This window comes from Leptonotus elevatus, chromosome 2 (assembly GCF_054856555.1).
Source record: "Leptonotus elevatus isolate MCC_2025b chromosome 2, RoL_Lele_1.0, whole genome shotgun sequence".
NCBI lineage: Eukaryota > Metazoa > Chordata > Actinopteri > Syngnathiformes > Syngnathidae > Leptonotus > Leptonotus elevatus.
This window is the reverse complement of record NC_141240.1, coordinates 33,888,370-33,910,497: the sequence shown is the minus strand read 5'-3', so window position 1 is coordinate 33,910,497 and position 22,128 is coordinate 33,888,370. Positions and strand designations below refer to the sequence as shown.

General features: G+C 39.3%; 1 protein-coding gene across 1 annotated transcript in view; it reads left to right on the top strand.

Moving 5' to 3' along the window:
• Positions 1 to 22,128, top strand: part of cacna1fa (calcium channel, voltage-dependent, L type, alpha 1F subunit a) — a 34,662-nt gene that overhangs the window by 1,017 nt on the left and 11,517 nt on the right. Inside the window, exons 2-31 of the mRNA XM_086069966.1 lie at positions 447 to 637; positions 720 to 824; positions 3,832 to 3,971; positions 5,211 to 5,356; positions 5,442 to 5,594; positions 6,647 to 6,843; positions 6,930 to 7,033; positions 7,115 to 7,257; positions 8,608 to 8,673; positions 8,747 to 8,810; positions 9,299 to 9,325; positions 9,486 to 9,646; positions 9,914 to 10,139; positions 11,234 to 11,441; positions 11,505 to 11,625; positions 11,706 to 11,778; positions 11,859 to 11,922; positions 11,997 to 12,054; positions 14,467 to 14,563; positions 14,660 to 14,789; positions 14,868 to 14,927; positions 15,926 to 16,032; positions 16,117 to 16,204; positions 17,562 to 17,669; positions 17,752 to 17,804; positions 17,959 to 18,105; positions 18,175 to 18,376; positions 20,592 to 20,750; positions 21,597 to 21,707; positions 21,784 to 21,867. Coding sequence (XP_085926092.1) covers positions 447 to 637; positions 720 to 824; positions 3,832 to 3,971; positions 5,211 to 5,356; positions 5,442 to 5,594; positions 6,647 to 6,843; positions 6,930 to 7,033; positions 7,115 to 7,257; positions 8,608 to 8,673; positions 8,747 to 8,810; positions 9,299 to 9,325; positions 9,486 to 9,646; positions 9,914 to 10,139; positions 11,234 to 11,441; positions 11,505 to 11,625; positions 11,706 to 11,778; positions 11,859 to 11,922; positions 11,997 to 12,054; positions 14,467 to 14,563; positions 14,660 to 14,789; positions 14,868 to 14,927; positions 15,926 to 16,032; positions 16,117 to 16,204; positions 17,562 to 17,669; positions 17,752 to 17,804; positions 17,959 to 18,105; positions 18,175 to 18,376; positions 20,592 to 20,750; positions 21,597 to 21,707; positions 21,784 to 21,867 — 3,593 coding nt within the window. The remainder of the gene's footprint in view (positions 1 to 446; positions 638 to 719; positions 825 to 3,831; positions 3,972 to 5,210; positions 5,357 to 5,441; positions 5,595 to 6,646; positions 6,844 to 6,929; positions 7,034 to 7,114; positions 7,258 to 8,607; positions 8,674 to 8,746; positions 8,811 to 9,298; positions 9,326 to 9,485; positions 9,647 to 9,913; positions 10,140 to 11,233; positions 11,442 to 11,504; positions 11,626 to 11,705; positions 11,779 to 11,858; positions 11,923 to 11,996; positions 12,055 to 14,466; positions 14,564 to 14,659; positions 14,790 to 14,867; positions 14,928 to 15,925; positions 16,033 to 16,116; positions 16,205 to 17,561; positions 17,670 to 17,751; positions 17,805 to 17,958; positions 18,106 to 18,174; positions 18,377 to 20,591; positions 20,751 to 21,596; positions 21,708 to 21,783; positions 21,868 to 22,128) is intronic.

Genomic DNA, 22,128 nt, shown 5'->3' with positions numbered 1-22,128 from the left:
GGTGAAGGGAATTGTGAACAGTTAAAATTAGTCAATTCATTCATTCATTGTCAGTAACAATTAACTAGATCATTATTTGATGTTACTCAGAGGTACTTTAAATGATGGCAGGTGTGTGAGAACTCCTGTTTAACATGAGTTTGAATGTGATTGGCTAATTCTAAACACAGCCACACCACCAGTTATAAAAGGGTGTGCACACTTATGCAACCACATTATTTTAGTTATTTGTACTTACACTCTCAGAAAGTTATAACTTGTAGATGAAATTAATGGTGGAAAATGTTTTGAAATAATTTGTCTTGGTCGCATTATTTTACTTCACACAAACTGCATTTGAACAGGGGTGTGTAGACTTTTTATATCCACAGTGTGATTTCACACATTTTTCTTTCCAACGCATTTTAGGCTTTGAACCTAATACCTGCTCATTGTTTTTTTGGTAGAAGCCCCTCCAGGGGCCGATGGAGGGCAATCCGACACCCTGGGGTCGACCAGCTCGGCCAAAAAGCGAGGCGGGGGGGCCAAGAAAGCCATGCAGGCCAACAAGTCTGCCCTGCGAGCCCCCCGAGCCCTCTGCTGCCTCACCCTCAGCAACCCCATCCGCATGGCGGCGCTGGCCCTGGTGGAGTGGAAATATCCTTTAAGTCTGCCGTCGTCACGTTTCGCATCCTTCGCGTGTTGCAAACGTTGATGAGGCCTTAACCGCCGTCTTCACACCCTTCGATATCTTCATCCTGCTTGCCATCTTTGCCAACTGCGTGGCCATGGGGGTCACCAAGCCGTACCCTGATGATGACTCCAACGCTACCAATCACAAACTGGTACGTTTGTTTGCTATCACAAGGCTCTGTTTAGTTAAGTGTAAATGAGTGTCTCGTAAAGTTGACACACCTCAAAGAAGAGTGTAGTTAATAACGCCACCAAATTCGAATAGTTAAAAGAAATTGCCAAGTGCTTATAATGAGGCTTGAAAATTGCGAAAAATCAAGCCATTTTCTCCCCTCTCACATGCTGGGGGCGTGTCCTGAATGTGCTGAAACCACGCCCCACTCAACTGTCAATCAAATACTACTTCAACCTGGAACAATGGTTGCTACTTTGGCTAGCATTTGTCTCACGTAGACCTGTCGCCGGAGCCCAGGCTGACCAGTAATTATCATAGACAGCATTTACAGTACATATACATACAGTAGACGGCAACGCCGTCGTGAGTACGTTGACGCCGCAGCCATATTGGATGAGGCAAAGTGAAGCTATTTGTAAAGACGCCTGGTTCAGTTTCTCTTTGGAGATGTATCATCAAGCCACAACTCATTCGGTTAATAAGGAACCATTACCTATTTATATTATCCCATTCTAAATCAACCTTACTAATTATTTGCCGATTTAATGGTGTATACAATCGCCACATCAAATATGGCGGACGTCCTGACATATCGCTTCGAACGGGCCTCTCACGCCTGCACATATCTTCATATTTGAGCCACAAAATAAAATAAAATAAAACCCACGAAAAGCGAAAGTCAAGTCCAAAATTTTCTTGACAATATGTTCTATGTACCCTCACTAGTCGAAACACACCATTCTTATTAATATTGCATTTGTGGGGTATGAATTAAGCAGAAAATTCCACCTGTTTTTTTCCCCACCTCAGAGGGCGGCCATTTTGCAACTTACTGTCGACTGAAAATGACATCACAGTGCCTCAGAGCTCAGCGTGTGTTACGGCCACGGACTGAATGGACTGTCAATGCCACTTACTCACCGTTGGGAGAAGGGAAGCCACCGGCGGCCATCTTACGTTGCCATTCACTAAGGCCGGCTAACTTGAATACATTGATTTCTCCGTGGCGTTTTAAATTCATTTTCTGCCTCCTATGGAGAAAATGCCATCATGTATGGCATATAGTTGTGACTGGGAGAAGCACTCATGTACATTTCATTGCTAAGATAAGACTTAATTTTCTCTTAGAAGGTACAGGGACCAGGGTGCTACTCAAAGATTCGTCTGCATCATCAACAATCAAATTAACTAATTCACTGCCATTGATGGCTGTAGACGTCAAAAATTCATTTGAACTAGTTCTATTAGTTTAACTTTTTTTCTACTTTTGTTATCAAGAGTATGAAAACCTAGAAAAAAAAATATTGGATATTTAGAACAGATATCAAATTTGTGATTAATCGTGAGCTAACTATTGAAGCCATGCAATTAATTACAATTAAAAAAATTAATTGCTTGACGCAATTTTTTTTAAAAAGAGAAATGGTTATTAAAAATTTGGGGTGCCAGGCGATTACATTTTTTAATTGTAATTAACTCATTTACTGCTAATGACGGCTATAAATTGAAAAAAATAATTGAAACAATTTCTATTAGTTTAACATTTTTTCCCACTTTTGTTACCAAGAATATGAAAACCTTGAATTTTTTTATTGTACATTTAGAACAGATATGAAACTTGTGATTAATCGCTAGTTAACTAGTGAAGTCATGAGATTAATTAAAATAAAAAAATGTAATCGTCTGACGCCCCAAATTTTTAATAATATTTTATTTCCTTTTTAAAATTTAATTCAATCACTGCCGTTGACGGCTATAAACGTCAAAAAATTATTTTAACTATTTATATTAGTTTTAATTTTGTTCCCACTTTTGTTAACAAGAGTATGAAAACCTAGAATTTTTTTATTGTACATTTAGAACAGATATAACATTTGTGATTAATCATGAGTTAACTAGTGAAGTCATGCGATTAATTACAATTTAAAAAAATAACCGCCTCTTGCCCCGAATTTTTAACAATCTTTTTTAAAAATGAATTTATGGCAGTGAATGAGTGAATCGCATGAATTTACTAGTTAACTCACGATTAATCAAAATTTTTATATCTGTTCTAAATGTACAATAAAAAAATCTAGGTTTTCATACTCTTGTTAATGAAAGTGGATTTTTTTTTAAACTAATAGAAATAGTTCAACTGAATTTTTGACGTCTATAGCCGTCAATGGCAGTGAATGAGTTGAAGTAAACCTCATCAGAAAGAAAAAAAATCGCTGTGAGTAAACCTAACCTCTACGAGTCACAATTCACAATATTGAAAAAATATATGAATGAAATGTGATTCATATTTCAACCTTTTTCTTTGGGATCCTCTTGTAATGTACAGAAAAGAGTGAACAATTGCTGAGAAGGTAATGTCGGCGTGATCAACAGTAATTGCATTAGAGGGGGCTAAAAACCCTCAGCTGAGTGACCCAGTGATTCTGGATGGTGACTTAGTTAAATACCAACCATCTGCCTTTCTGCCTCCATCCCAATACTGCCTGCTCGTCTGTCTTTTGTAATCATACTGAAGTGAGTTCATCAATAAGCACACAAAGTAATCATCTTGTAATCAATAAAAACTCAAGCATGTACGTGATGCTTTATTGTACAAGGCCAGAGAGGCAAGTAGAACTCTTGATAGGATTTAGGCTAAACTGACCGTTGAACATTTCTGCACTTCAAACAGATAGTTTGATCCGATTTTGCATCATCTTTTTGGTGTGAGTTGCACTCCCTGTTTAACTCGTGTTTCAGCTTAGCTGCCGGTCCGAGGCACAAGCCAAGCGCGAGTGGCACTTCTAAGACGACCTAAGCAGCTGGTTTCACCAAAAGGATTGAGTGGCTGGATTAAGTGGGTTAGAGGTTCAACGCCGGCGCGCGAGCAGCCTTTTGGCAATCAGTTTCATGTATTGGCACAGCAAGCTCACAGTTGTCTCTCGTAACATTTTCATTCCCGTTCGTGGCCTCTCATGCTTTTAAACGTTTTCATGTGCTTTCAGGAACAAGTGGAGTACGTCTTCCTGGTCATCTTCACCATCGAGACGTTCACCAAAATTCTGGCCTACGGTTTAGTCATGCACCCCAGCGCCTACATACGCAGCGGATGGAACTTGCTCGATTTTGTCATCGTCATTGTCGGGTATTTGTTGGGGATTTGACTTGTTGATTTTGAAGCTGCAACAATTAATCCACAGATAATTAATTAGCAATTTAATGTACAAGTGGCAGTCAACCTTAAACGTCTCTTGACAATAATATGTTATATGTGACCTCTCTAGTCGAAACATGACATTCTGATTAATTTTGCATTTGTGGAATAAGAATTATGAAGCAAAATTCAGCTATTTTTATCCATCTCAGGGGGCGGCCATTTTGCCCCTTGCTGTCGACTGAAGATGACATCAATGTTGCTCAGCTTCAGAAAACAGGTGAGCTGTGATTGGTCGTTATCTGAGCCCTGGGCAACATTGATGTCATCTTCAGTCGACAGCCAGTGGCGAAATGGCCGCCATTTCCACAAAATCCAGCCATTTTTAACCATCTCAGTGGGTGGCCATTTTGCCACTTGCTGTCGACTGAAGATGACATCAATGTTGCTCAGGGCTCAGGCAACGACCAATCACAGCTCACCTGTTTTCTGAAGCTGAGCAACGTTGATGTCATCTTCAGTCGACATCAAGTGGAAAAATGGCCGCCCCCTGAGATGGATAAAAATAGCTGAATTTTGCTTCATAATTCTTATTCCATAAATGTAAAATTAATCAGAATGTCATGTTTAGACTAGTGAGGTCACTTATAACATATTATTGTCAAGAGATGTTTAAGGTTGACTGCCACTTATAGCAGATTATTATCAAAAAACTTAACTTCCTCTTTAACTAATTAATTTTTTTAGATCCATTGATATAACTTAAAATTGTCCAAATGCTCATTAAAAAAATAAATAATAATAATAATAAAAAATATATATAATATATATATAAGCTTTAAGCTTTATTTAGCCAGGCAAACCAGATTAAGAACTTTTTTTTATTATTTACAACTGTGTGATCTGACAAGGCAAAACTTCTTGAAGGAAGGAAAATGGGTTAAAAAAAAAGAATTAAAACAAACAAAAACAAGCAAATAGACTATAAAGTAAGACAATAAACAAGTAACACAATGCACACAGAAGATTACAGTCTATCAAAAGTACATATCTATTTTCAAGAAAACCCTATAGCCACCTGGCATAAAGCAATAATTGGGGGTGAAAAAGAGATTTTGCAACTGAATTATATTCATTCTCATTATAGTTGGCTACCAAAACTCTGAAGTGTCACTATTATCTATAAATCTGTTGAGGGGTGTGGCTAATTCATGCGGTGTGTTTGTGCAGGCTTTTCAGCGTCATGGCAGAGGGCATGACGGACCACAAGCCAGGGGAGGCCCATCACGCTGCGGGAAAACCCGGAGGCCTGGACGTGAAAGCTCTGAGAGCCTTCAGGGTGTTGAGACCGCTGCGACTGGTGTCCGGCGTGCCAAGTGCGTTCGCTTCCATCTTCCCGCTTCTTCTTCTTCTTCTTCTTCTGTCGCCTTTCCATCGAAACGTGTGTATAAATCTCACCAGGCTTGCAGATTGTGTTGAATTCCATCATGAAAGCCATGGTCCCGCTCCTCCACATCGGTATGCTGGTCATGTTCGTCATCATCATCTACGCCATCATCGGCTTGGAGCTTTTTATTGGCAGGATGCACAAGACGTGCCACTTCTCCAGCACAGGTTTCTGAAAACGTCACTCTTGTATTCGATGTTTAGGTCATCATGTCACATTTATTTGGGGGTTTCAATGATTGGTTTCAACCATTCTTGTTGACACACTAGATAACAAGACACAGTTTTTTTTTCTCACTGACGTGAAATCATTATTATTTTTTTTAAGTCAGTTAGGACTACCAAAATGATTTTCATTAGCTAAATGCCAGAATGAGGGTAGGAATTTTTTTTGGTGTGCTAACTTTTCATTATTTTCTTCAAAGTCAAACATGTACATTTACGGGAAGATTACGCCTTTAAACAATTTTGGAAGGCCCAGAAGATGTTTAATCCTTTAAGCCAGTAGTCACCAACCACCCAGCAGGCCGCACAGTTGAAAGAGAGAGAAAAAAAGAAAAAAATAGCCAAGATTTCATTTTGAAAAGTGAACGCTAACAAGCTTCGGGTGACCAAACGTCCTCTTTTAACAGGATATTTTTGTTGTTGTTTGGTTTTGTAAATTCTTTAAAATGCCTGTTTTTCATTGAGCGGCAAATAGGAAACGGTGTGCACAGTTTTACCGTGACTGATAGACTGCAGACTGCACACAAGGGTTGTAGGGAAAAAGGAAAGGTGGGTTTTGTGTGTGCGTATAATATAATTGTTATATATTTAGAAAGTACAATTTTTTTAAAGAAAAAAGTAGGTTATTTTTACGTACATCACTTCCACAGCGTTCAAATAATGATTTAGAATTTTAACTCAGCAGTAAAACATTGTGCGGTCCAATCCCCTCTCGCCCCATTAAAAAATAAAAATAAATTGATAAAAAATAAAGACCAAACTTTCAGTATCATATAAGTAGCTCAAAGCCAGGCTGAATGTCCTCTCTTTTTTTTTTTAGAAATGAAAATATGGTCACCATACACAAGCTAGCAAAATGAGAGGGAAAAAAGATGTACAGCGTTTGGAAAATGTCTTTGCAACGGGGAAACGCCCCGTGAGACAGCACACGAGGCGAACAATGGTGCGTTCACATTCAAAGTGACTGCCTGTGCCTGTGTATGTTTTTCTTCCAGGCATGATGGTGGAGGACGACCCGTCGCCTTGCGCGTTTGCGGGGAGCGGTCGCTTCTGCGTGACCAACGGGAGCGAGTGCAGGGGCAAGTGGGAGGGTCCCAACGGCGGCATCACAAATTTCGACAACATTTTCTTCGCCATGCTGACCGTCTTCCAGTGCATCACCATGGAAGGCTGGACAGACGTGCTCTACTGGGTAACCGTCCCGGCTTGCTAATTACTTCTTCCACTGCATTCCTCCACTAAAATACCCCATTTTTTCGTTTCCGTCTTTCCTCAAAGATGAACGACGCCATCGGTTTTGAGATTCCGTGGGTGTATTTTGTTTCTCTGGTCATCTTTGGGTCCTTTTTCATCATCAATCTCGTTTTGGGTGTGTTGAGCGGGTAGGTAGACTTGTGTGGTGATCATCGCGTGACCATCAAATCAGAAGTCAGTCTTGATGTGTTGTTCTCGTGGCTTTGCAGAGAGTTTTCCAAAGAAAGGGAAAAGGCGGTAGCTCGCGGCGAGCTGCAGAAGGCGCAAGAGAGCAAGCAGATGGAGGAGGACATGATCGGCTACATGGACTGGCTCATCGAGGCCGAGGATGTGGACGAGGAAGGAAATAAACGTCAGTTGCAGCACTTGCACACGCTCGATCCTCTTTTTTGTTTTTAACTCTTCACAATTTTTCAACATCCAACTACTTGTGCGATTATCAACCAATTTAAACGTTATCATATTCCAAAATTCTGGAAAGGATGGCTTTATATTTCATTTCAAATATGCCCACATTTTTGACAATTCCACATTTCACAACCAAACATTTCCATATGTTGTTTGATGTCGTTGATGTTCAACAACATCCAAATAACCTTAAATAATTTTCAACATTCAAAGAATTCACATATTACAGAAATTGCACATTTTCCCCACATTAACATTTCCACATTTCGACATATTACATCGGTCCCTCCTCCTTCAACATTTCTTAACCAATTCAAACTATCCCCACTGCAATTTATCTTCCACATTCCCAAAATTAAACTTTTTTTTTTTTAGACTTCCACATTTTCAGCATTAAAATTCACAAATTCAAACATACTCTAAATTATTCCCCCTTTCTTTGGCATTTCCTGACTGTTTCAAATCATTCCACCTACAAAATATTTTCCACATTCCAAAGATTCGCACATTCAAAAATGTCCACATTTTTCCATATTAAAATTCATAAATTAAGACATGTTGCATATCCTCCTTCAAACCATTACAACTTCACGATATTTTCAACATTCCCCAAAAAGATTTTTCACATCAAAATTCTACATCAAATAATATTTCGCAGTGTATGCATTTCTTGACTATTTCAAACCATTCCAACTGCAAAATGTTTTCCACATTCTAAAATTTGCACACATTCAAAATCCTGTATATTTTTCACAAAATTCCCCAAAAGGTATTCACATTAAAATTTACAAATGTATCCATATTTTACATTATTCCCGCCCCTTCAACAATTTTTACCATTTCAAAACATTCCAGCTAAAAAACATTTTCCACACTCAAAGAATTTACACATTCCCAAAATTCCATATTTTACGTAATCACCTCCTCCTCCAACATTCATTCATTCATTCTATGTCATTCCAAATTACTACGCAACATTCCGCATTATATCATTATTCAATTGTTCAATATCATTACACAGCATTTCCGTTAAGGCGCAGCTTTTCAGCGTTCACACACAATTTCTCCAAAAATGCCATCATCTGGTTCATCATGCGTATACAAGGTGTGACAATATAGAAACCAGGCGGAGGAAGCTATGCTCAAGACTCATTGCCAGTCTGACAAATTCGGATCATTGCCTTGTGACATAATCCCTTAGCCAATTGGCATGGAGTCAAGAGTGGCTGCCGCAGTCTCAAAGCTCGTGTTATGCCAATCTTGACCCAAACGTACCTTTCTTTTGTCCCCAAAGGAGCGGCAATTGCCAAGAAGAAGATGATGAAGAAGTTTGGCTGGTACAAACAGAGTGAAGATGGAGGTGCGTTCGTCAACTCTGACGTTGGATCTTCACGTTCGTCTCGTTCTCTAACGGCCCCTCTACCTTCCCGCAGAATCGGACTCGGATGATGACATAGCGTACCTCGACGATGACAGCGGCTTCTGTGCTTCTCTCATGTAAGAGGATAATATGGAATATTGGAAGTGATTTCAAACCAGTTAGTGTGCCGTGAGAGATTATCACATGAGAGGCAGGGCTTCCAATTTTTTTTTTTACAAAAATGATTCTTTACAAAAAAGAAGCTTTCTCATAAGGGGCGACTTGGAGCCAACCACAAGAAGGAGTCATGCCATATGACGTGACAAAACCAATTTCAACTGTTTTGAAGAAAATGCTACGCACTTGGGGCGAGTGAAATCAAACAAAACATGGATAACGCGCTTGCTGGCATCCCCAAAACGACTTTCTGTAAATCATGAATATTTTTCAAGCTATATTTTGCTCTTGTACTCTTCCAAATTTTCTATGGTGAAAATGATCAGAGCCATAGAGCAGTCTGTTAGAGTGACAATTTTGCACCTGTTATTTAGGATCTTACTATGACATCCTAAACAATTTTGTATTGACTACCTTGTTTTTCACGAATTTCTTTCTTGTTTTCCAGGGCCAAGATGATGGCCAACAGCTTCTGGTAAGATCTTCAAACAAACTCTTATGCTTATTTATTTTCACCTCTCCCATAACAGATTTATTTACACAATTGCATAAAATAATTAATGACAGCGAAAAGGCTCCCACGTCTGTGCAGCGATGAATTGTTTTAAAAATGAGCTCCTTTGCTCTTTCCGTAGTGACCAATTGTGCCAGTTGAACCACACATTCAGGAAGAACTGCCGCGTTGCCGTCAAGACCACCAACTTTTACTGGCTGGTCCTTCTTCTGGTGTTTCTCAACACAGTGGCCAGTGCCTCCGAGCATTACGGCCAGCCAAAATGGCTGACTGAAATGCAAGGTAAGAAGCCTGTCCGCCGGCATGGCTAAAACTGCTCCCAGAGGATGTTCAACATGCCCCCCCCCCCCACCCCCAAATAAGAATTACAGCTTATAGGTCACTTTAATGTAAAAAGTTACAAAATGATATATTGTGATCTCATTTTTTGCCTAACAAAAACTTTTAAACAGGGGGGGTTGTAGACTTTTTAAATCCTCTGCAGCAGGTTTAGCGCACGTTTAATGGCCTCGTGACAGCTTTCCGTGTATTTGTCGCTCGTCTCCTCAGAGCGAGCCAATAAGATCCTGCTGCTGCTCTTCACGCTGGAGATGCTGATGAAGATGTACGCCTTCGGCCTGCAGATCTACTTCATGGCCCTCTTCAATCGCTTCGACTGCTTCGTGGTGTGCGGCGGCATCCTGGAGACGCTGCTGGTGGAGTGGGAATTCATCCCACCCATCGGCATCGCTGTGCTCCGCTGCATCCGACTGCTCAGGATTTTCAAGATGACTCGGTATTTAGTCGCAAATACTTGTGTTATTAGTACAAACTTTGAAAATGAGGCAGAGCTTTTAGCCCAAAAAAGTGCAGTATATCTAACAGTCTAAATCAGTGTTTCTGAATTATTTTTGTGTTACTCCAACTGCTGAAGAAGAAAATATTTCGCACCCACTCTGCTGCGACCATAAATAGTATGATTCGTCTATAACATTTTTCAAAGTAAACTTCTGCAGATGAACTAATACTCCTCCTGCACTCTCTGACAACGAGAGCACCACTGCCACCTACTGTAGTGGATGTGCAATTACTTTTTATTCTAGTACAGATTAATTTGAGAAGCACTGCAGTTTAAATATAGGCGGGGGGGGGGGGCTCAAAATGTACTGCCCATAAAATAAAATATCTATTTAAATATTTGAAATCAAAACAATGATTAACTCATTAACTGCCATTGACGGTTATAGACGTCAAAAATTAATTTGAACTATTTCTATTAGTTTAACTTTTTTTCTTCACCTTTGTTAACAAGAGTATGAAAACCTAGAATTTTTTAATTGTACATTTAGAACAGATATAAGATTTGTGATTAATTTTTAAATCGTGTCAGGCGATTTAAATTATTGATTGTAATTAACTGCATGACTTCAATAGTTAACTCACGATTAATCACAATTTTTTATATCTGTTCTAAATGTACAATTAAAAACATTCTAGGTTTTCATACTCTTGTTAACAAAATTGGAAAACATTTTAAATAGAAATAGTTCAAATGAATTTTTGACGTCTATAGCCGTCAATGACAGTGAATGAGTGAAGATTAAATGCAAAATATATTGTACTTTTAAGCTAAATACTTTAATAAGTGCTTAACAAATTGTCTACTGTACTGGATTTACAACAACAACAAAAATTGCCAGTGTAACGTTATGCGCAGTTTGAAGATTTAATTGAATGATTATTTTGTTTACCACAAGAGGGAGCCCCTCGCTTTAAGAGTTACTGCAAATGTATTTCACTGAATGTTTACATTAACTCTGTGCATTCATCCTACATCACAAGGTTATGTCACTTTCCTAATGTTTGATGACATCCCCTTGTTCGTTTCAGGCACTGGGCGGCCTTGTCCGACTTGGTCAACTCTCTGCTCAACTCCATGAAAGCCATCTGCTCCCTCCTGCTGCTGCTCTTCCTCTTCCTCATCATCTTCGCCCTGCTCGGCATGCAGCTCTTCGGAGGCAAATTTAACTTTGACGAGACTCAAATGAAGCGGAGCACTTTCGACTCCTTCCCTCAAGCGCTGCTCACCTGCTTTCAGGTGATTTCACGCGGCCGCGCTTTGCTCCCGTCGTCCAGGTCTGATGCTTGTTCTGTTTTGCAGATCCTCACCGGAGAGGATTGGAACGCGGTGATGTACGACGGCATCATGGCCTACGGAGGACCGGTCTTTCCCAATATGGTGGTGTGCATTTATTTTGTCATCCTGTTTGTCTGCGGTAACTGTATCCTTTCCCGCCGAGTACTTTACGGCCAAATGCAACGAGCGAGCAGTGTAAGTTGCCTTAACGCGTGGCGTGATCAGACATCCTGCTCAACGTCTTCTTGGCTATCGCTGTCGACAACTTGGCCGGAGGTGGTGGGCAGAAAACAGTCGAGTAGGTTTGAGGCTTGTTCTGCTCACTTGTCGTATAATTGATGAAACGCGTTCGGACAAAACCTGTTTTTGGGTTTTTAGAGAGAAAAAAGATGACGAGGAAGAGTGGGATGATGACGACGAGAAGGAGGATGAAGATGCTGGGGTAAAGTGCTTGATCGCAACCAATATAACTTGATCATGGAAGTGAGTTGTCCTTATTTTCCATTCTGGGTGCAGAACGAGGATGATGACTGGCAGGAGAATGAAGAGCTGAGGGCTATTGAAGGGTTGGAGGGTAAGCAGGAAACACGACATGCTCCGTAACTCGCATACACGAAGTTCCTCATTTGCAGGTTATGATCCCATGTTGAAGTGTAAGCCATGAAGCCAAACTGTGAGACGGTTCACACCAGCACATTTTGATAAATCACATTTATTTACCACGACCTGCAAGTTTTTCAGCCATCAATTTTATCCTATTAGTGGCTTACTCTGAACACCGTCACCATAAGATACCAATAATGTGTACGGCATGAATATTTCGAAATGCAGAGACTTCTTCACGTTAACCGTTGTAGCAGTTCTTTACAGTTGCACTGCAAAATACCGAATATTGTGTCACGCAGAATTTGGACCCAAGAGTAGACAAGACACACAAGTTGCAAAACAAATAATTTTCATATTCAAAAATTCGAACACATTAAATAACAGAGAGCAGGGCTTGATTCAGATGGCCTCAAAGAAAACACTTGACAGAGAAACCTTGACTAAGGCCCTTGAGTCCAGCAACTAAAAATAAGAGTCATTAGACAAATTAAGAGGGATTAATACAGGACCATAGCAGCTGACAACATCATTATAAGGGACATAGCAACTGCATGGCAACAAAATAAATTAAAGTGATTAAACAAACTACTAGTGTTTAATACAGGACCATAAAAACTGCATAGCAACTGGCATCATCATTATAAGGGACACAGCAACAAGAAATAAGATCATCATCATTGCAATTGGCAATATCATTACAAAGGACATAACAATTGCATAGCAACTAAAAATAAGAGTCACTAGACAAACTAACAGGAATGAATACAGGACCATGGCAACTGACATCATCATTATAAGGGACACAGCAACAAGAAATAAGAGTGACGAGACAAACTAAAAGTGATTAATACAGGACCATAGCAACTACATAGCAAGTGACAACATCATCATTATAGGGGACATAGCAACAACAACAAAACGAGTGACTAGACAAACTAAGTGATTAATAGAGGACCATAGAAACTGCATAGCAGCTGACAACATCATTATAAGGGACATAGCAACTGCATAGCAACAAAATAAATAAGAGTGATTAAACAAACTACTAGTGTTTAATACAGGACCATAAAAACTGCATAGCAACTGGCATCATCATTATAAGGGACACAGCAACAAGAAATAAGAGTGACGAGACAAACTAAAAGTGATTAATACATGACCATAGCAACTACATAGCAAGTGACAACATCATCATTATAGGGGATATAGCAACAACAACAAAACGAGTGACTAGACAAACTAAGTGATTAATACAGGACCATAGAAACTGCATAGCAGCTGACAACATCATTATAAGGGACATAGCAACTGCATAGCAACAAAATAAATAAGAGTGATTAAACAAACTACTAGTGTTTAATACAGGACCATAGAAACTGCATAGCAACTGGCATTATCATTATAAGGGACATAACAACTGCATAACAACAAAAAATAAGAATCACTTGACAAACTAAGAGGATTTAATACAGGACCATGGCAACTGACATCATCATTATAAGGGACACAGCAACAAGAAATAAGAGTGACGAGACAAACTAAAAGTGATTAATACAGGACCATGGCAACTACATAGCAAGTGACAACATCATCATTATAGGGGACATAGCAACAACAACAAAACGAGTGACTAGACAAACTAAGTGATTAATACAGGACCATAGAAACTGCATAGCAGCTGACAACATCATTATAAGGGACATGGCAACTGCATAGCAACAAAAATAAATAAGAGTGATTAAACAAACTAAGAGGGATTAATACAGGGCCATAGCAACTGACATCATCATCGTTATAAGGGACATAGCAACAAAAAGATGAGAGTGATGAGACAAACTAAAAGTGATTAATGCATGACCATAGCAACTTCATAGCAACTGACAACATCATCATTATAAGGGACATAGCAACTAAAAAGAATGACTAGACAAACTAAGTGATTAATGCAGGACCGTAGCAACTGACATTGTTATTATAAGGGACTTAGCAACTGCATAGCAAGTGAGATTACTAGCATCACAAGGGACAAATGAGGCCTGCAACAACACAATGACCCAACCCCAAAAACAGTCATAACCAATTGTTTCTCATGTTTACTACACAAAGTAATCGTTGTACAGTATTAGAAACAGCACCACAAACTGCTACTTTGATCAAAACTTCTGACAATGTCAATCAATACTGAACATTTATTTTCATACAGCCCTTGCACTGTATGTCATTATATTGTGCAAGTGGTCATAATGTAACCGCTCGGTTTATTATCCAGAAATTGTCAGCTTTGGGGGCTGAATTTGTCTATTTTATTTATTTATTTATTTTTTTTTAGAAAGGATAGTAAAAGAAAGAAGGTGTAATAATGTATGCTTTGTACTTGTAGGAGTTGCCCCAATGAAGCCAGAGTTCTCCGGTCCCAAAGAAAAAATTGTGCCCATCCCTGACGGGAGCTCCTTCTTCATTCTTGGAAAGAAGAACTGGTGAGTTCAAACACACGTCAGATATTTCTTTCTTTCCCTGATTCCACACACCGCTAGCTGAACTGCCATTTCTCATCGTCTCCTTGGAATTCCCAGCTTGCGAGTGGCCTGCCACAACCTCATCCATCACCCCTACTTCACCAACTTCATCCTCATCTTCATCATCCTCAGCAGCATCTCCCTGGCCGCCGAGGACCCCATCAAATCGCACTCATTCCGGAACATTGTGAGCGTTTTCTCACGCTGTCATGACCTTCCTCTTGCTCCATCTCCGCTCGGTTGATGCTGGCATTGTCGTCCTCAGGTGCTGGGTTACGCCGACTATGTTTTCACATCAGTCTTCACAGTTGAGATTGTGCTCAAGGTAAGGGCGATTCTCACGTTATCACAAAGTCGTGGCTCACTCTTAACTCATTCACTGCCATCGACGGCTATAGACGTCAACAATTCATTTTGAAACATTTCTATTTGTTTAACATTTTTCACACTTTTGTTAACAATTGTATGAATACCTAGATTTTTTTTTTATTGTATTAGAACAGATATAACATTTGTGATTAATCGGGAGTTAACGAGTGCAGTCATGCAATTAATTACGATTAAAATTTGTAATCTCTTGAAACCCGTAATTTTTAATAATCTTTTCTTAAAAAAAAAAAAAAAAAGGTTATTAAAAAAAAATTTAAGAAAATATTATTAAAAATTAGGGGCATCAGGTGATTAAAATGTGTAATCGTAATGAATCGCATGACTTCACTAGTTAACTCACGATTAATCACAAATTTAATATCTGTTCTAAATGTACAAAATAAAAATCTAGGCTTTCATACTCATGTTAACAAATTTTTTATTTTTTTTTATTATGATTAATTACGATAAAAAAATTTAATCGCCTGACGCCCCTAATTTTTAATAATATTTTCTTTAAAAAAAAAAGAAAAGATTATTAAAAATTAGGGGCATCAGGTGATTAAAATTTGTAATCGTAATTAATCGCATGACTTCACTAGTCAACTCACGATTAATCACAAATTGTATATCTGTTCTAAATGTACCCCAAAAAATTCTAGGCTTTCATACTCTTGTTAATAAAAATGGAAAAAAAATTAAACTAAAATAAATAGTTCAAATGAATTTTTGACGTTGATGGCAGTGGATGAGTTAAAGAAGTTAAGAATAGTAAATATCATGTATTGTTCTGTGTCACCTGAACTACAAGTCGATTCAATTTGAGTGTTTCTGTAACTACTAACAAGGGATGCAAGCTTTCGCGTAATTTTAGCAACATTAGCATACGAGTGAAACTACCTTCGGCTCAACAATGAAAACATTTTTTTTTTATTTGAATACTGTCATGTCTAGATGACTGTGTACGGAGCGTTCCTGCACACCGGATCCTTCTGCAGAAACGCCTTCAACCTGCTGGACTTGCTGGTGGTCAGCGTGTCGCTCACTTCCTTCTTTCTTCAGTGAGCTCATCCATCCTACAGACGCTTTGCCGGAAACTCGCTTTGAATCTCGTCAACATTCTCCAAATCTGTCTTTGCCCGCAGTTCCAGCGCTATTTCTGTGGTGAAGATTCTCAGAGTTCTCCGTGTGCTCAGACCTCTCCGTGCTATCAACAGAGCTAAGGGACTGAAAGTAAGTGGCTTTGTTTTCATTTCACATTTCACTATGTTTCGATTTCGTTTTTGTAAAGTGCTGCCTTGAGATACGAGTGACCCACTCCTGAGTTTCTTAAGATACAACTTGTATTTCAGACAAATTCAAAATGCAAGCGCTGCATGGCAGCGACACTTAATAATAATGATAAATATTTCCTCAAAAAAAGAGACTTCAAGCCGCTCCCAGCTGAGGTTTACTATGAAATAAAAAATAAAACAAAGAATTACACATTGTGTAATTCAAACAATCAAACAACAATGACTTAAGAATGCTCTATCCGGATAATGAAAAATGCCATTGACTTGCTGATGCTAATGGTTAGCATTGCTAGTCAGTTTTAAAAACAAACTGAAAGGATATTTGAATACAAACAGTGTTGGCATATCATTTAACAATGTTCACAGGCATTTATTCTTTAACATCAACTAAAGAGGATGAATCTCACAGCATCTTACTGAATGACTTAAATTAGTGGTTGAAGTACAATTCTTATTTGTTTGGGTAGCCTATACTGCCTTGATGCACAAACTGTTTACTGGTAATCATTTACATTCTATTTCATTGTGTTATTACTTTGTTTTTATACATTACATTAACTCATTCACTGCCATAAAAAAAGAGGCGATGAATTTTTTTTATTGTAATTAATTGCCTGACTTCACTAGTTAACTCACGATTAATCACAAATGTTATATTGGTTCTAAATGTACAATACATTTTTTGGGGGTTTTCATACTCTTGTTAACAAAAGTGGGAAAACATTTTAAACTAATAGAAATAGTTAAAATGATTTATAGCTGTCAATGGCAGTGAATGAAGAACAGATAAAAAATTCGGGGCGTCAGGCGATTAAAGTTTTTAATTGTAATTAATCGCATGACTTCACTAGTTAACTCGCGATTAATCACAAATGTCACATCTGTTCTAAATGTACAATAAAAAAAATCTAGGTATTCATACAATTGTTAACAAAAGTGTGGGGGGTGGAAATTAAACTAATAGAAATAGTTAAAATGATTTTTTTTACGTTTATAGCCGTCAATGGCAGTGAATGAGTTAATACAAATTGCTCAACAAACAAAAAAGGCTGTAATGAATGAATGGCATTTCCATTCATTTCAATGGGGAACGATGATTTGAGACGCAAGTGTTTTGGGTTACGAGTGTGGTAATGGAACGAGTTAAACTGGTGTCTCAAGGCATCGCTGTACTTGAGTTGTTTGTGAAATTAGAAGGTCAATGACTTGATACAGCTCTTGTATTTGCTGCCGTGCAATTGCTCAGGTGTTCCTAATTTTTTTAAGTCTGTGTTGCGTTTGTTTCCCGCTCCAAGAATGTGGTCCAGTGCGTGTTTGTGGCCATCCGCACCATCGGCAACATCTTGATCGTCACCACCCTCCTCCAGTTCATGTTCGCCTGTATCGGAGTGCAGCTCTTCAAGGTTCTCCGCATTTTAGCGCCAAAGCTCGCCTTTTCCCGAAGGAGATCATCTGTGTTCATTGCTACGCGTCTAAATGTTTCAGGGGAGGTTCTACAGCTGCACGGACGAAGCCAAGCACACGCCTGATGAGTGCAAGTTAGTTTCATCTTGTTTTGTCCTCACAATCCTCCACTCCACTGCATGTTTGATGGATAATCTTTTCAAATCAAATCGAACTTTATTGATATAGCACTTTTCATAGACTGCCATTTGTCTTAAAGTACTTGAGCCACACGTTGCGTCCTCGCAGGGGAACCTTTGTGGTGTATAAAGACGGCGATATGAACCATCCCATGGTGAAGGAGCGGATCTGGGAGAACAGCGACTTCAACTTTGACAACGTGCTGATGGGCATGCTGGCGCTCTTCACCGTGTCCACGTTCGAAGGCTGGCCGCTGTAAGTCACCGCGGCGCTAGCTCACGTAGCCACATTGTGGGGGTTCATCGGTCTCCTCCTGCCTTGAAGGCTCCTGTACCGCTCCGTGGACGCCAACGCCATCAACCACGGGCCCATTTACAACTACCGGGTGGAAATCTCCATCTTTTTCATCATCTACATCATCATCATCGCCTTCTTCATGATGAACATTTTCGTGGGCTTTGTCATTATCACCTTCCGGGAACAAGGAGAGGCGGAGTTCAAGAACTGCGAACTCAACAAAAACCAGGTTGGTTGCGACAAAAGTACACAGTAAATCTGAAGAAAAAAAAGACTCTATTTTGATAAGGACCAAATAGACTCAGTTTTAGAGTAGGCTAAGAATTACACTAGGAAGAGAGTAAAATATAGAATTGAAAAAAAAAAGTCACTCAAGGGTGGAGGAACAAACTCACAACCTTCAGCTTGGGAGACTGCTCAGGGAGTAGATCGGCTGTCTCCCAAGCTGAAGGACGTGAGTTCGTTCCTCCACCCTTGAGTGACTTTTTTTCTTTATTTTACTCTCTTCCAAGTGTAAATATTACTCTAAAACGGAATCTATTTGGTCCAACTCTAAATAGAGTCAAATTTACTTGATTTTAAGTATTGAGTACATTGAAGCTGCAGCTTTTGAATATTTTGGTATTCAGATATCCTACTGAAAATTTTGTAGAGTAAGCAAGTATTCGGATTTTAAAAAAAATTGTGTAGTTAAAGAATAGTTGTGAATACAGAAGACAAATGAATAACACATTGCACTTAATTAAAAAAAAATGCTTTTAATTTTTACATAATCAAAAAAATTTTTTTAACTTAAATGTCTCATATTATTACTTTTCATAATACTAAAATAGTATTGTGTAAAATACATGTCTGTGACATGCATTCGTCAAAATTGACTTTGGATCTAATATTTTTGCTGTCCTTAAATCAGCCAAAAAACGCTCTGTTCAAAACGGCCTGTCTTAGGGGTGTGTCACTTTTATGTTAATAGCTGCACCAGGCCACGCCTTCTCTCTCGAAGGGGCAGTGATTTCGGTCATGGTAGCCATGTGCTAATGTTGTGAATGGAAACGACTGGCCATGGGAGCGGAAGAAAAGGAAAATTCAGACATGTCTTTTACACATTTGACAACTATTTTAATATGTGGAAAAGTGGCATAACGTTTTACCGTAAGAAAAGGTAGCATAACGTTACCACACAGACTATGTTGTAGCGTTTGTTTGTGATTGTTTAAGCAATGGTTATTTTGTCGTAACTGGCAATTTTCCCGCGAATGTTATTTTGCCGTGAATGTCTCAGATTTGCCGTGAATGCTTGTAGACATTTACAAGCGCTTATGAATAACACAAATGTGCACATTAAGGCTACGTGCAAGCCGTCTCGTTGAGACCACTTAGCGGCCGGTTAGCATCACAAAGTCATGTCAACTAGGTGGCGAGTTGCCAGGCACGCTTCATATTATCCACCTTTATCATATCTGACCTCTTGTAACCAAACAAGCTCCACACGACAAATGTAGCTCCCACTTTAGGCACTAAAAATATACCAGTAATATGGTAGAAGGTGCACACATCTCTTATTAGAAAGGATAGGAAGGATAGGCTAAATCAAAAATGTTAAACTTACATCTTTCCCGTTTGCAGTCGTGTCACACTGTTGGGACCGATCCATTATGTTTAAACGTGCTGCAAATCCAGCTCTGAACAGGCTTTTCACTTACAAAACAGTCCTTTGAAAAATGACGTCGGTACACGTCCTTAAAAAATAGAATTAATCTATTGTCTTCTCCAAAGACTTGGGACGAAGGAAGTTTCTCCTCTCCACGGAGCATTTGCGAGCAGGGAGAGAAAAAGAAAGGCGTAGACAGCTTCGCCAATTTCAGTGGGCGTGACAAACCTTTTACCAGAGGCGGTGCCACTAACCCGAGGGGGCTGGGTCGAGTGCACTTCCGCGTCTTTTTGACGTCACTAAATCACGGAAGTTTAATCTGCCCGTTTGAAGCACACATTTTAGAAAAGAGGAGAAAGCTAAAGAAGTCACGGATGGACTTTTTTCCGGGGATGCATATTATTGATAGAAAACCCCACTAAAGTGCATTTTCATACGATGGGACCTTTAAGTCTAATAACGATTTTTCAGGTTAAAACAGCACAATTGAGTCATCTGGTTTGTTAAAAACTGCGTAGAATAAAACCGCAACTGTGTTAGACTGTCATCAAAAGTGTGCAGTCATCATCAACTATTAAACTGCAGTTGAAAAGTATTCAGATGGATCTTGCCGGCCTATATTGGGCACTTACTGGTTTAGCGGCTAGCTGCTAGCCAACAACGTCACCATTCGCTACTATTAGCAACTTTAAAGTAAAAGCCGACCAAATTGTTGCCCTTTTTTTTTTTTTATCAAAATAGTCAAATTACTGAAGGACTAGGTGTCAATCGTTTGTGTTTGTGTGTTTTTCAGCGTCAGTGTGTGTACTACGCTCTGAAAGCTCAGCCCATCAAGATTTACATCCCCAAAAATCCCTCCCAGCTCAAATTCTGGAGGATTATCAACTCCAGCCAGTTTGAGTACGTCATGTTTGTGCTGATTCTGGGCAACACGCTCACGTTGGCCGTGCAGGTACTACGCCATTACCTCTCAGACATACTGTGAAAATGCTCTCACACATGAGTGAATTTTGTTTTGCTCACATGTACAACTGGAATGCTTTCATACACGCTACTGTATTTTTCTTTTTCTTATATACACTACTGAAACACTCATACGCGTTTGTGTTTTTTTCCCCCAGAAATGCTCTCTCACGCCAAAAATATGTATTTTTAAACTCATTTAGATCAAAGAAATGCTCTCAAATGACTAATGCTTTCTCAAAACTATTAAAACTCTCTCACATTCTACTGAAACACACCCACACATACACAATGCTAAAATGCTCTCATACAATACTGTTTTTTTCCCCACTCATACACCACTTAAATGTTCTTATGCTAGTATCATTACAAAAATTCAGTAGAATGAGAGCTCTATTGATCCCTCCACTCACACACAAACTATAATGCACTTACACACAACCCAAATGCTCTCACACAAACTTCTGAAACACTATCTCAGTCACTACTGAAACACTTTCATGCACACTACTAAAAGGCTCTCACATTCTATAGAACTATCATACACACTACTGAAAACTCTCACACACCACATTTTTTTCATTCATCTACATTACTGAAATGCTCTCACATAACTAAAATTATCTCTCACATCTATAAAACCCTGTCACATACTACTGAATCACACTGCTAAAAGGCTCTCATAAAATCCTGTTTTTTCACTCATACACCTTTAAAATGCTCTCACAAGCATGAAAGCATGCATTCTTTAGTGCTGACAATTGAGCGATGTGGTTGTTGGCGCGGTTGCGCTAACGGGAGTTTCGCTAACGGGAGTTTTGCTGTGCCCGTTCAGCATTACGAGCAGTCCAAGCTGTTCACGTCGGTGATGGATATCCTCAACATGATCTTCACGGTGGTCTTCACCATCGAGATGATCATCAAGCTGCTGGCTCTGCGGGTTCACGTGAGCTTTCAGCCGTTCACCGGTGCAACATCTCAAGCGGTTTTGACTCTCACCTGTGCCGTGTCTTGCTCCGCAGCATTATTTTATCGATCCGTGGAATTCCTTCGACGCATTAATTGTGGTGGGGAGCGTTTTGGACATCGCAGTCTCAGAGTTTAGCGTAAGTCTGTCTCTCAAACTTTTGTGTTGTGTGAGAGATTATATTTGATGATACCTTCTTATCTGACTGCGGTTCAATCAAGTAAAGGACTAAAATATGTTATTTTTAACTTAAAAAATGTAAATAAATCTTTTTTTTTCTCCAGCCGATACTAATCAGCTAAAAATCACGTGACTGGACCTGATTTCTGATCATGTTGATCATATTGGAACAACCTCAGATAGAAGGGTTCTAAGGAAGGCGGCCACGCCCCTTTTTGTC